Here is a 14,481-nt window from a genome sequence, read left to right as displayed (position 1 = left end):
TTATATATTTAACCTTCTTGTGATTTAATTACATGTGTTTTATTTTAATTAAGTATTTTATGTATTTTAGGGGCATTATAGTCATTTCACAATAAAGGAGAGATCAGACGGCAAAACGGACATCACTTTTGAACTCAGGACGGTCGAAAACCTTAGGAGGAGCATAAAAGGAAAAATGGCACTATTCACATGTACGGTACTATTCACGTGTACGGTACTGTATACGTTACTGTTCACGACACTGTTCACATAGACGGATGATGACGTGGCATTGACCGATGATGTGGCATTGACTGATGAGGTGTCACGATCCTGTTGCACTAAAATTCTTATGTACTGTTGATGGTGACGTGGCAGCATATCAGTGGACGAAAAATCTCGCGTACGGTGCATGCATCACACAGGATTATTTTCAACCAAACCGCGTTACTGTTCATCCGGGTCAAACCGCGTTACTGTTCAAAGTCGGGTCAAACCGTGTTACTGTTCATCCGCGTGGTCAAACCGTGGACTGTTGACTGATGACGTGGCGCAATCCTGAGCGTCCAAACTGTTTTTAATCCGATGGCCATGATTTACTCCATGTATCTATAAAAAGGGGGCCTCTCCCCCCTAATTTGATATCTCTGAATCCATTTTTGGGATCCATTTTCTGTAATTCCTTCTCCATCTTGTATTTTCTTCGTATTTTAATAAATTTCCATTTTGCCCCTAGTTCAATTATGAGTGGCTAATTTTCTTTCAAGCTTGGGTTGAAGGTGAAGTCTCAACATGTGTCATGGGCTTAATTTGGTAAATTTACTTTCTCTTCCCCTCTAATTTTTGTGGATGTTTTGACTTCTCGTCGACAAATAATACTAATCTTGTCTAGATACCGCCTTGGTTACACCGGCTCTCTAGTATAAGGTTATTATTATTTGGCACGATAAGCCCTTAGCACCATATTGATTAGAGCGTGGTTCATGAGGTGTGGATTCCCCCCTCATGATTTAATTGGCATTAATACGGATTATTTAGCCCATGATGCATGTTGATACGGATCCAGATACCCAAGTACGTCAATTTAATAGATTTTCTCTTCAATTTATTCTCTCCATTGCAATTCCAATTTTAGAATTTATTCTCGCCATTTTAATTTAAGTATTAGCATATTCCAAATCATTTCCCCCATAAATCCAACTACCCATTTACAAAATTAATTCTATATATAATTAAAATCCACCTCCTCGTGGGATCGACACTCGTCACCATTAGTCTATACTACAATAGATTCGTGCGCTTGCGAGTACATTAAAATTTGCACAACACCCCTCCCCTCTATATAAAAAAGTATGTTTAGTCTCACTAATATTGGAGTAGTTGTATCTACCTCACCAACATTTATGTTGAGTTCCTCACAAAGTGAGTTAAACTATTGTCTTCAATCTTGATGGTCAGGGCATCAACTCACTACTAGATAACAAGTATAATAACCATGAACCCTCTTTCAAATACAAGATGTTTTTTAAGGCAAATAGGAAGTTAGGAAAGTTAAAATTAATAATTCGTCCTTACCTCTTATAAGATTCAAACATAAGTGGTTAATAAAAGAAAGAGCAAATATTTTCCGACCATTAATTTTTCGCCATCTCACACTAATTTTTTTTTTCTTTTGCAGATATCAACATGGAGTTTATAAATTGCATTACTTTTTTACTTTTCTATTAACATTGTTAGAAGATCTAATCTACCGGAATATTGATAAAATAAATATTCTACCCCTGAACATAAAAAAAAAAAAAAAACCTTTTTAACCCTAGCTAAATAACCTAAAAAAGTTTTCATTTTTAGTTATTGGGACCAATGAGGACTATAAAATTAGCTATATTAACTCATCAAACTTATTATTTTAAAGATATAAAATCTTCCAAAATAAGCACCCTAACTAATTTTATTTGTAGTTCATTTACAGCGTAAAAAAAATATTCACATAATCCATCCTGAATGACATATCTTTGACAACAATAACAAATTTTCAACAACAACAAATCATCAATAGAAACAATTATAATTATTCAAAATACATTTAAAATAACCATAAAATCAGTTATGAGAAACTTTAAAAATTATAATTTTTCCCATTATTAAAAAAATAAAACATAAATCCAGTCATAGAGAATTTAGAGTTTATAGTTTGTTCTCATCAATTCAAGACAACAACATATTCCAAAAATATTCAAAATTAACAACCAATAAATAGTATTTTAACAATCAGGGACAAAATAATCATTCTATTAATATTCTGATTTATCTTTTATGATGTTAGTGGAAAAGTAATGATATATTTTATAAGTTTCTTGTGGAAAATTGTAAAATAAAAAAAAAAGTTGTGTCTTTTTTATGAAGTACGAAACATTAAATCGTAGGTAAATATTTACCCCAAAATAAAACAATCTCAATACCACTCAATCAAATCCCTATTTATCGTTACGTAGTAATGATATAAATCCCAACATTTATCATAAAAAAAGATTTAAGGACACATACTATGAGAACTTAAATTAGGCTATCCTTCGTTTAAAATCTTACGACTCCAAAATAAAAAAGAAACGGAAAAAAATAAATAAATGTGTATAAAAAATAAAGCACGAAATGTTGTTGCTTGTGGTTCAATATTTAAACTTTAAAGAGATCATGTAGCACATATTTCAATTTTACTCTCGCTTTCAGCATTAACACCGAATTATTCTGTATGTTAACATGTCGAAATCCCAATAGAACTTTTTTTAAATAAACGAAACTAATAACAATTACAGCACTGCGACGACAACGATCGCGATCTCCATTTTCACCTTTTTCTGTGACCACAGTGAACAGATCCTACTTTTGCCTATCGTCTTTGTAATTCATTCATCAAATTTCAGGTATTTCGACCCCTCACTCTCTCCGTTTTTTTTTTTATTTCCATGCACGTGCGTTCACTTGTGGATATGTGTATGAATTCCGATCTTAGTTATTAATCACGTTGAATTATATGATAAAAATCGAACTGGGATCCTCCAATTTTGGCATATTTAATTGATTTCCACGATTCATTTGACTGTTTGAGTAATTGGGTTGTTTAATTATTTTATTTTTATGCTAGGAATAATGGTAATTTGTTCAATTTTGATTGATATATAGTGCTGTTGAGGTGGTGGTGATTTTGGGGTTTGTGGGATTTGGATTTTGGTGGCAGTTTTTGAGAAAGAGAGTCAAATTTAGATGGATTCATCATCAGCAAGTCAGCAAGAATTTGATTACTTGTTCAAGTTGTTGATGATTGGAGATTCTGGTGTTGGTAAAAGTAGTCTCCTATTGAGCTTCACTTCTGACAACTTTGAAGAGCTTTCGCCCACTATTGGTAAGTGTTACACGAATATGTGCAAAGGAGTGTTTAAAATTGCATTTTGTTAATAGCCTTATTCTCCTTTTGCTTTCTTGCGTAGGTGTCGATTTTAAGGTGAAATATGTTGATGTTGGGGGGAAGAAATTGAAACTTGCAATTTGGGATACAGGTAACAACAAATGCGTGCCCCATATATTATTTGATGATGTTAAACTGCGTCGTATTTGTGCTATTTCCTTATATTGTGCCTCATCATTGTGTTAGGTTTTCACCGTAGCGGTGAAATTGAGTTGTTATTAAATTACATTGAACTTAAGATTTGCATTATTCATCTTATGTTTTAAAACAAATTGCAGATTCTAGTTATACACTGATTTATTGCTGCATTTTGTGAACTTGAAGAGATATTTTTGAAAACCCAAAAATACATGATTGTTTGTTTGTGACTTTTAAGTGCTTATGTTCAATCTTGTTGAGGACACTGGCCATTTGTAACAACATAAAAGCACATTTCCAAGATAAGATGAGTCTGTTTTTGATTTGTGGGTTTTTATGTTGCTATATCTTAGCTAAAGAGTTTGGCTCTCTACAGAGAAAAGGTTTGTTCTTGGCCAACTCTAACTTACTAGTGCTGAATGTTTGATTGTGCAGCTGGTCAGGAGAGATTTCGGACATTGACTAGTTCATACTACAGGGGTGCACAAGGCATCATTATGGGTATTTAATTTCATCTTTTTAGTGTAGTTACTTTGTTTATTTTTCAAGGAAAATTTCTGGCTAATGCCTCATTGAAGAACATTGTTTAATGTTGAATTAACCTTTTCCAATGTATAGAGCATCTTGACTCTGTCTGGGCTTTGTAGTAGCGATTTCATATTTTTCAGAGATTGGCTTATCCAAAGTAACTACACTTCTTTTTCGTTTCCTTTAAACTTATTTTAATCCCTTCCTTTATCCATACAAGTTCTGAAGTATACAACTGTATTTGCACGTTTTTGGCTGACATTTTAATATCTCCATTTCTTTTTACTAAATGATACAGTCAGTCAGTCGTGAATAAATGTTTATCTACATTAAACTTATCTGATTTTTGGTTAACTTGCATCATTGTGCTGTTTAGTTTATATGATTTTCTGATTACTTAGACTGTGAAAATTGATAGTTTGGTTTAAATTGCAACAGTTTATGATGTTACAAGGCGAGACACATTTACTAATCTTTCTGATGTATGGGCTAAGGAAATTGACTTATACTCAACAAACCAAGATTGTATCAAATTGCTCGTTGGAAACAAAGTTGATAAGGTATTGTTTCAGTGCTTTAACCACTGTCCTTCCTGTACGGACTGTATTCTTAAGTTATTTGTAGTTTAAATGCTTTAATATTTAATGCTCCGTTTCAAAGAAAATGGAAAATCAGTGTCTTGGTTATGGATGCAGAACCCACAGAATGGGTACTGTGTTCTCTTTTAACCATATTTTTGCTTAGTTGTTGATAGTCAAAATTGCCTGTTACAAGCATGCATATGCTCAAAGTTTCTAGGAGTGGGGAAGGTTGGATCTTTTCATATCCTTCAATTTTTTTTGCATGCTTAAATGGAAATTAAATACAATTTCATGCTAGCATGATTAAGAGGATTGTGGAAGTGGGAGAGAACATAAGAGGTCAAACTGACTGTCATTCAATAGTCGCTATATTACTATGTAACCGTTGGATTAGATGTACAAAATTCGTTCTTCATTAAAACTCTTGTATGAGCAGCTTGGGGACAAAATCTGTTATGGCATTCAAAACTAGAGGTTTTAAGGAATTAATTTGAGGCAACTAACATGCTTCTTCTCTATTTTTGTATGAATTTGCACTTTAAATGGTGTGATCTAGGCTCTTGCCTTACCTCTTGCTGTACAACAAGAATCTCCTTTCCTTCTCTCTCTCTCTCTTTTCTTTTAATCTCTCTGTGCGCTTCTAACCTCCCACTTTTTTAACAAATTAATTTGAGGCAATTAACATGTTTCATGCTTCTCTATTTTTGTATGAATTTGCACTTTAAATGGTGTGATCAAGGCTCTTGCCTTACCTTGTGCTGTACAACAAGAATCTCCTTTCCTTGTCTCTCTCTCTTTTCTTTTAATCTCTCTGTGCACTGCTGACCTCCCACTTATTCATCCTCTTGCTCTCATTTTGGCATGTATATATGTGAACTTGAGTACTGTAAGAGTTTGTATAGTCTGGCTCATAATTTGTTACATTTGTTGTTGGACTCAACTCTAGGCATGGATGTATAAATTGTTGTGTGCCATCAAGGTTTTGCTGCATAGCTAAACCATTTTTCCTTGCAGGAAAGTGAAAGGGTTGTGACAAAGAAAGAGGGCATAAACTTTGCGAGGGAATATGGATGCCTTTTTATTGAATGCAGTGCTAAAACTCGTGTCAACGTACAGCAGTGCTTTGAAGAGCTTGTTCTAAAGGTATGAAAAATAAAAACTGTATTGGCCTTGCTTGAACTCTCGTATTGTAGGGTGCTCGGGCATGGCTTAAATTTTCTTTCTTATTCTTCCTATTGCTTAATATGTTTAACTTTTGCTGCAGATTTTAGATACACCAAGCCTCTTGGCGGAGGGATCCAAAGGTTTGAAGAAGAACATCTTTAAACAGAAGCCACCAGAAGCTGATGCAGCTGCAAGCGGTTGTTGCTGATTCTTATTACTTGCTGAATTTCCCTCACATCACGTCCTACCCTCTAACTTAAGTGTGGTCTTTCCTCTTTTAATCCCAAAGAAATTATTTATTTTATTATAGTTTATTATGAACTGCAGTGCTGATTACATGTAATATAGTAATGCTGTGATTCATGCTGCCTCTCCAGACTCATTTTGTCGACATTGAACAACATTTCATTCCTTTTTTCAAGTCTTGAAATAGTCACTGATATGGCCGTACAGATTTGATCTCCATTTGCTCTTAAATCTTACAATGGTAATAGAGGTGAATTTGAGTGAGAATGTTGGATTATTTAAGTGATTTTATTTAATAGGTCCATCAAAATGTTTTGATTATATGCTATAGAAAATTTAGTCTGATGACCCAAATCTTCTCGATGAACTTCTCAAAATTCGACAAAGTTCGAAATTAACTGATGCATTAAAAACGAATCGAGAATTGGACTCGATTAATAAATGAATATTATCTACAAAAATAATAAAATCAAACAAACTAAAATGTCACATATCTCATTTCATTCATGCTTTCTTTTGGGAAATTTACCCATTTTACCACTTTTTTTCTTTTTATTATACTCTCAGTTAATACTTTATTTAGCCTTATAACTTTAAAATTTTTAAAATTCGTAAAGTAAATAAAGTAATTTAAAAAAAGCAAATTTTAAATGAATTAAACTAGTATTCCAATCGTATATAACTTATTTAATAAATGATTTAGAGTTTTGTTTATTAAGTATATGAAGTCTTACATTTATTAATTTTATATCTTTTCTAAAATATGCTTGTTTATTTTTTGTAACTTATATATAATTTTTTAAACATTTACATTTGAATAGAAAAAATAAACTTTTGTAATATTTATTTGACTGGAAAAATGTTTGAATGATAAAGAAATATTATATCTTTAAAATATCTCTATTAATTATACTTATTTCTTAAATTATAAAACCTAATCTTTTTAGTTGTTTTGACTTATATGACATAAATGTTAAACAACCACGCTCAAGATGTTTTTTATTGATAAAAATAAATAAAATGTCACTTACATTTAGTTATTAAAAATAAAATGTCATGCAGATGTTTATATTTAGACCCATTCAGACTTTAGTTAAATTCAAATCTATTCATATTTCAGATAAAAAACAAACGTTACCTTAGTAAACTCTAATATGTATTCAGTTTATTAATTTTAAAAAAAATCAAATCGAATTTAACCATTTTAATAAACAAATTAATTTTTCTGAACTTAAACACATTTAATTCAAATCAATTCGAATAAATAAATTTAGATCCAAATTGCCGCCCTAAGAGCACTGGGACTCTCTTGGTTTACACATATAGGATGTTAATACTATGATAGTTACCATAAGAAATATATGAAAGCATGATTTCAATCAAGTGCAAATCAAGTGAACGTTGGTGTGTGACAGTACTTACGGGGAGTCACTATTAGCAAAGCTATGTTATGAACATTTCGCCAATAAAGACTTGGGGTATGTTTGACATATTATATCGTATTATTTTAATGCAAATGTATTGTATTGTATTGTATTATATTAGATTATATTAGTATTGTATTATAAAAATATTATATAATATTTGGTACTATACTGTATTAATTTTTAATTATACTATGTTTGATGCTGCAGTGTACTGTATTAATTTTTTGTGATTAATTTAAAGTATATATTTAGAAATTTAACATTTTTAATAAAAATATTAAAAATTATCATAATATTTTATAAAGATTGAAGCTTATAGCCTTAACTTTTTTAAATGTATTTTTCAGTATTTTTTAAATATATAGCCTGTGGAATAAAGATCGAACCAAATAATTTAATTAAATAATCTCTAAATAATACAACAACATAAATAAATAGTTAAAGTTTTCAAGATTAGTTAAAAATCATTTTAGGATGATAAAATAATATTTTATACATTCCACAAGATAATTACAAAATAATAAAGTGATACAATTATTGTAACATATTCACAAGCAAAATAAATTGTGCCAAATAATCTAGTAATTATTTATATTATCAAATTTTAATTAATATTTTTCAAATTTATTCATATTTATATTTATTACTAGTTATATTAAATTATTTAAAAATAACTAATTTAATCATTGTAATATAATTAAATAATGTATATTATAATATATTATATTATTTAACTATTTATTATCAGAAATATTAAATTGCTGAATAATAATCAATTTGTATATATTAATTACTATGTATAACTAAATAATTTAATATTATGTTATATTTTTCTTTTTATATATTATTTAAGTATTTATTATTAGTTATATTAACTTATTAAAGATTAATCAATTATATATATTAATTATTATAATATAATTAAATAATACATTATTCAGTTACATGTTAATACAATAAAAATTAAAATAAAATATAATATTATTGAATAATAAATTATAAATCCATTAATTTGTACTAAAAATTATATTGTAAAAATAAAAAAATATAATATAATATTATATTAAATTAAAAATATTATATTTATTTATTATTATTACAAAGTTAAAAAGAAGAAGAAGAAGAAGAAGACAAGCTTGCACCAAGTTGCCGCATCATAATGCACCCTAATACATTAATTTGGCGTCCCAGGCATGGGGCTGCATTGCTAATGCAAATGCAACTCCATGCAACGAGGGGTACCAAACACCTCCAAGTGTATTATCACGCACCGTAGCATTGGTGACGGTGCAAACTTAATCAGCCCTCACGAAAGCACTTTTGTTTTTTTGTAGAAACTAAGGATGGGGTTTTCCGGGATTCCATCCCGTTTGATATGAGATTAAAATATATATTTATATTTTAAATTAATATGGGAAGAACAAAAAATAAGTCATACTTTTATTTGTGAGACTAAAAGAGGATTGGTTATAAAAATTCGTCATGTCTTGTATATCTCATTAATATATAATTTTAAAAATATTCTACATTTTTAAATTTTATAACTTCAACTTAAGTAACGTTCAAAGTTAAAACCTAAAGGCTAAAATTAGAAAGTGAAGAGTCAACCAAAAGCCACAATTAAAATTAAATTTTTATATTTTTTATGATCAAAATATAAAATGGTTACTGTCCAATGTTTATGTGTAATGGAAGTAAATAGACAATTAAAAAATATTAGCAAAAAATTATATTTGAGTATGCACGTAGTCAAAATGAAATTAATATTTGATTATTTTACTTTGTATTTATTCAAAATTTTTACTATATTGAATTATGATGATTTTTAAAAGAAAAAAAATGTCAAAATTTAGTTATTTATATTTTAAACTGTTCAAGATAATGAAATGAGATAAGATTAGGGTAAATTTTTATCCAAAAAAAAAGAATAAAAATAAAATATTTTTTTATCCCATTTATATATACAGTACATAACTAAAATGGGTAAATATTGATACATGCTTTTAATTTGCAAATACCGTCTGATCCCATTATATTGGGGAAATTTACAAAATTAACTAAAAAAATTTGTCATTTTTCAGATTTAACCCTTAATTTTTTTTTATCATAACTAGCCAAACACAAATATTTTATCCCAAAATACCCTTGTTAGTTCAATCCCAACTTCGATATCCTTGTTAGCCAAACACAACTTTTCCCTCTTGAATCATCACCAGTAGTGGCAAACGGCAACGATAAAAATGAAGTTCGATCAAATACAACCGAATTCAACACCAATCCGACACGATTCTAATAAAGTGAATTAGAGTCCAAAACCTAAGTAAGCTAATTGAAAAAAAATTAGTTTTGTAGAAATATTGCACATTTAGGCGTTTGATAAAATATTTCTTAAATTATTTATGTTTTGTTTTTGCATTACCAAAGTGTTAAGAGGCATTTGTTGAATTGATATGGTGCGACAAGAGTTTTGGTGGCATTGTATGTTGGTGCAACAGGTGCCTGTCGCACCAAGAGACAATAACTATCTCACCTTGTCGCACCTGATCAGGTGCTATGCCTAGCCATAGCCGGCACCCCACATCCCCACAAATTTGGTCATCACCCACACCAACAACTTCACCTAAGCCACCGACATCACAAATTATTCAAGCTTCCCTTACCATCACCAACACAACAAAAAAAATAACAACATAAAAGAAGAAAAGACAATAAAACATGTAATAAAATCTAGAGTTTTTGAACTAACTGTTGATTTCAGATCTTGGTCAAAATTTTGGTGACGTTAGTTGTCGAGAATGGACTCCAAAAAGTCACTGGAAATAAGTGAACTTAGGAGAGAATCGTTCGCTAGAGAGAGAGGAAGTTTGGTGAATGAGAGGGATATTTTCATCACTTTGAATGTTGTTTGGCTAATGTTGACGGAAATAAATTTGGAGGGATAATTTTAAAAATTGACAAAAGTTTTGGATTAATTTTGTAAATTTCCATATTGCGAACGCTAGTTGAAGCCTTATTTATTTTTTTTTTAGCCAAGCCAAACTGGAAAAGATATGTAACTAAAATGAAGAGACAAAATAAACTAGTTTCTAAATAGAAGAATGACGGCCATGGGTGCATATCAAGCACCCGTTTGCCATCTGCTTCTCTCCGGTTCACAATCGGAAGCCCAACGACGAAACCCCATTAAAACCCCAAAAACCCCATTGCAGTTGCCATTAACCAGCAGGCGCTTGCTGTTCTTCTCTCTCCCTTTCTCTTCTCTTCTTCTTCTCCCAAATAATCGTAAAATTACAAATAAACCCTCTTCTTCTGATGCCTTTGCCGCGACTTATGATCCCCTGACTCAGGCTGAGAAAGACGCCAGCGCTGCTGTCTCTAGCAGAGTGTCCGATGCTTTGGAGCTGCTGGAGAAAGGAAGAGAGTTGCAGGCCATTGGTGACTTCAACAAAGCACTTCAGTACTTCACTCTTGTTAGTACTTTTATTTATTTTTTCCAAATTTTGATTGATGCAACTGAAATGGGTTTATTGAAATATTTATATCTGTTGTTTCTAACATAAGGAAAATCAATTGGCAATTTAAGTGGCTCTTTATTATTACGTTGATTGATTATTGATATATGCTTCTGTTTTGCTAAGCCTATTTTGACTTATGATTCAAATATTTGTTATTGGATTAAGTTAAGATTGTGTATAACATGTATAGCTGACAAAGATTGAGGTGAGGTCTTTAAAAAATAAAATACCTGATGATTTTTGTGATAACTAAGGGCTGTAGAGTAGGACCCGCGATAATAATACTTGAGGCAAAGATAGTTTTGGTTATTAAAGAGTTTCATTTGAAATCACCTGTATAATTGAATTTGATTGCAGGTAGTTGAGAATTACAAGGATTTTGCATTCTCTGAGTATGCAAGAGTGGGTAGAGCACTTGCGCTGTATGAGGTTGGTGACAGGGAAGAAGCAATTGCAGAGATGGAGGATGTTTCAATTTCTTTGAAGGGATATCCTGGTAATTTCACATTGTTTATTAATGGAAGAGAAGGAAGGTTTTTGGTTCAGGATTTCCTCTCATTATGCAATTTTTTTGTTGGTTTAATAGAGGTGCATGCGGCTTTAGCAGCAGCGTTATATGTGGACAAACACGCACTGTTGCTTGCTGAAAACCAGTTCACAATAGCAACTCTGCTTGATCCTCACTATACAGACCTCTCATATGTTAAAGATACAAAGCATTGGCCTCCAAGTTTGGTTAGTTCTTTGCGACACTTCATCACACTTTCCTAGGGATTCATGTTGTATTTTATACAGCTTATTATGGATCAAAACCAACTTTCCCGGCTATGTGAATATAGTATAACAACAACACGATGTTTTGTATATTTCAATACACAATTACAGTGATTGGAAAAAGATATACATAGTACTTTCCATTCCCTGAATGTTTTTGCAGTCTTTTGCCCTTTATGTTTTCTTTCTCTTGAAGCTAGGTGGATGTAATTTATAGCAGTTCAACATGCAATGAATTTCTGTTCTTTCTGTATATTGTATTTCCCCTTCATTGATATTCTAGAGCAAGCATTTTTTCCCCCTAACATGCACAAACACAGGATAAATCTTGCCGACTCCAAGGTTGGTGTTAGGGGGAATTGATCTCTTATTCTATTGCTTCCCCTTGGGGATAGCAAAAATGTTTTGTTTTTATTGCCTTAGTGATGTAAATGTACCGTATTTAGGTATAAGATTACTGATGTCTGATTATTTACAGGCTTTTCTGGTTAGAATCGATAACATACTATTATATACGATTTGTTCCATGGACTATAGATTCTCACTACTAGAATTCTTTATTTCCTGGTTTCTCAAATATGATTATGACCATTCCCAGTTCTCTGTCACTTTTATCTCCTTTTTCCTATCATATATCTAGCCCCTATCGCACTTCCTTTTTATTTATTTTGTTGTGAACAACAACACGATATTTTGTATATTTCAATACACAATTATAGTGATTGGAAAAAGATATACATAGTACTTTCAATTCCCTGAATGTTTCCGCATTTTTTTGCCCTTTATGTTTTCTTTCTATTGAAGCTATGTGCATGCAACTTATAGCAGTTCAGCATGCAATGAATTTCCGGTCTTCTGTATATTTTCTCGCCCCCTTCATTGATATTCTAGAACAAGCATTTTTTTCCCCTAACATGCACAAACACAAGGTAATTCTTGCCCACTTCAAGGTTGGTGTTAGGGCGAATCGATCTCTTATTTTCTTGCTTCCCCTTGGGGATAGCAAAAGTATTTTGTTGTTATTGCCTTAGTGATGTAAATGCACCGTTCATATTTAGGTAGAAGATTACTGATGTCTGATTATTTACACGCTTTTCTGGTTAGAATAGATCACGTACTGTTATATACGAGTTGTTCCATGGACTATAGATTCACACAACTAGAATATGACCATTCCCACTTCTCCATCAGTTTTATCTCCTTTCTCCTATTATATATCTAGCCCCCGTCACACTTCCTTTTATTTTATTTTGTTGTGAACATTCTAAGTTCAAGTAATAGTATTTCTCTGCTCTCTGTTTATCAGATCTATGACAAGCCTAAGCATGATAATGCACATTGTCCATTGGTTGTAAAAGCAGTCAAATGCATAAAAGAAAGTATACACAAATTAATTAAATTGTGTTACCTTTAATTTTGTCTTAAAAAATAAGGTTTATGAGCCTCCTTGGTTTAGCCTAACTCTATTTTCAAATTATGTAATCAGAATGTTAAACTAAAGAATCTAGAAAACAAATTGTCAAAAGCTCAACTCAAGTTCTTGAAGTTTCTTTGACATTTTGCCTCTAGGATTCCTTTATGTGAACCCAATTCTTCTGATGTGGAGAAAACTGACAAGTTCTGAACTGCAGAAGTAGAACTATTATCAATTTTCTTCTTCTTTTTTATTTTAGCCTTGAATTGAATATTTGAGTTTATATGATGTCAAAAGTGTTGTTGGCAAAAAAAGGGTCGCTGGAATCAGTGAATTTTGTGTAGATGAAACAACCGGTTAATGAGTGATGAAAAAATTGTGGGCAAGAAAGAAGTTTCAGCTTGATGCACATGGTTATTATATTTTCCACTTCTGTTATTGCTTATCATGATCCCTATGATCTTTAGTGCATTTGAATGAAAACCTCGTTTAAAGTAGCAAGATCACAAGTTGAAGCTGGTATATAAAAATGTATGAAATGATTTTGATTAAAACTCAAGGTCAAGCCCTTTCCAGATAAAGAAATATAATGTAGAATTTAATGAGTAAAAATAGAATTTTGAACTGGAATTTTTTTTTTTAATTTTTATTTTGTCATTTGAATATTCTAATGCATGATCCCCGACACTATTACGATTTTTGTGCCTTTTATATATTAATCTATAATTGATGCAGTAGGTGGGATCCTTATTTGGTAATCTAGTATTATTGAAAAATTTTAAGTATTTATGATTTGAATGATAAGAAAATTGCTATTTGTAGCGTGATTTCTTTTGAAGAGCAAACTTATAGTTTTTGCATTCAGTGCTATCTGTCATTAGTAGGATTGAAGCGCATCTAGTTTCCCCCAATTGGTTGACTTCTTGAGATTATTAATATTCTTGTAACATATTTTGATACAATAATAGACAAGTATTTTGGACTGTGAGTGCCGAAATGCTGACTTTTTGTGCACTTTTGACAGAATTTTGCAAAGAAAATAATTTCTAAATGCTGTTTATCATTACCCTAGATTTATTTACGACCATTCCTGTCTGCATAATGATGCTGTTGCTGCCGCCTGTAAGTTAGCTTACCTTTTGACTATTGTTCTTAAATTTTTCTATGAAAGTTTGGTAATGTAGCAGTAGCATAAATGTGGCGAGTTGCAATTTCTTCATCATTTTCTCTTGTTTTGGGGCAACAAGGA

At 31.2% G+C, this 14,481-nt stretch overlaps 2 protein-coding genes across 3 annotated transcripts; both read left to right on the top strand.

Moving 5' to 3' along the window:
- The first annotated feature begins 2,601 nt into the window (after positions 1–2,601).
- On the top strand, positions 2,602–6,379 carry LOC18041311 (ras-related protein RABC1). Of its 2 annotated transcripts, none has more exons than XM_006432130.2 (7): positions 2,602–2,903; positions 3,218–3,382; positions 3,468–3,536; positions 4,019–4,084; positions 4,550–4,671; positions 5,707–5,835; positions 5,957–6,379. In XM_006432130.2, exons 2-7 carry the CDS (start codon positions 3,244–3,246, stop codon positions 6,062–6,064), a joined length of 633 nt encoding a protein of 210 aa, XP_006432193.1. In that variant the 5' UTR covers positions 2,602–2,903; positions 3,218–3,243; the 3' UTR covers positions 6,065–6,379. The 2 variants fall into 2 exon arrangements, with proteins under 2 accessions (XP_006432193.1, XP_006432194.1); XM_006432131.2 differs by having other exon boundaries at positions 3,163–3,382.
- A 4,197-nt stretch (positions 6,380–10,576) lies between these two features.
- Positions 10,577–12,190, top strand: LOC18041310. Its single transcript, XM_006432129.2, has 3 exons — positions 10,577–10,999; positions 11,402–11,540; positions 11,631–12,190. The coding sequence occupies exons 1-3, from the start codon at positions 10,628–10,630 to the stop codon at positions 11,813–11,815; spliced, it is 696 nt and encodes a 231-aa protein (XP_006432192.1). The 5' UTR covers positions 10,577–10,627; the 3' UTR covers positions 11,816–12,190.
- Positions 12,191–14,481: the final 2,291 nt, after the last annotated feature.

Source organism: Citrus clementina, unplaced genomic scaffold (genome assembly GCF_000493195.1).
Source record: "Citrus clementina cultivar Clemenules unplaced genomic scaffold, Citrus_clementina_v1.0 scaffold_5, whole genome shotgun sequence".
In the NCBI taxonomy this organism is placed as follows: Eukaryota; Viridiplantae; Streptophyta; class Magnoliopsida; order Sapindales; family Rutaceae; genus Citrus; species Citrus x clementina.
The sequence above is the reverse complement of the archived record's forward strand: the minus strand, read 5'-3'. Positions and strand labels throughout refer to the sequence as shown.

Coding starts and splice junctions, on each gene's coding strand:
- LOC18041311 (XM_006432130.2), top strand. CDS start 3,244: ATGGATTCATCATCAGCAAGTCAGCAAGAATTTGATTACTTGTTCAAG. Junction 3,537..4,018: donor ACTTGCAATTTGGGATACAG/GTAACAACAAAT, acceptor TTGATTGTGCAG/CTGGTCAGGAGAGATTTCGG. Junction 4,085..4,549: donor TGCACAAGGCATCATTATGG/GTATTTAATTTC, acceptor AAATTGCAACAG/TTTATGATGTTACAAGGCGA.
- LOC18041310 (XM_006432129.2), top strand. CDS start 10,628: ATGACGGCCATGGGTGCATATCAAGCACCCGTTTGCCATCTGCTTCTC. Junction 11,000..11,401: donor CACTTCAGTACTTCACTCTT/GTTAGTACTTTT, acceptor ATTTGATTGCAG/GTAGTTGAGAATTACAAGGA. Junction 11,541..11,630: donor TTCTTTGAAGGGATATCCTG/GTAATTTCACAT, acceptor TTGGTTTAATAG/AGGTGCATGCGGCTTTAGCA.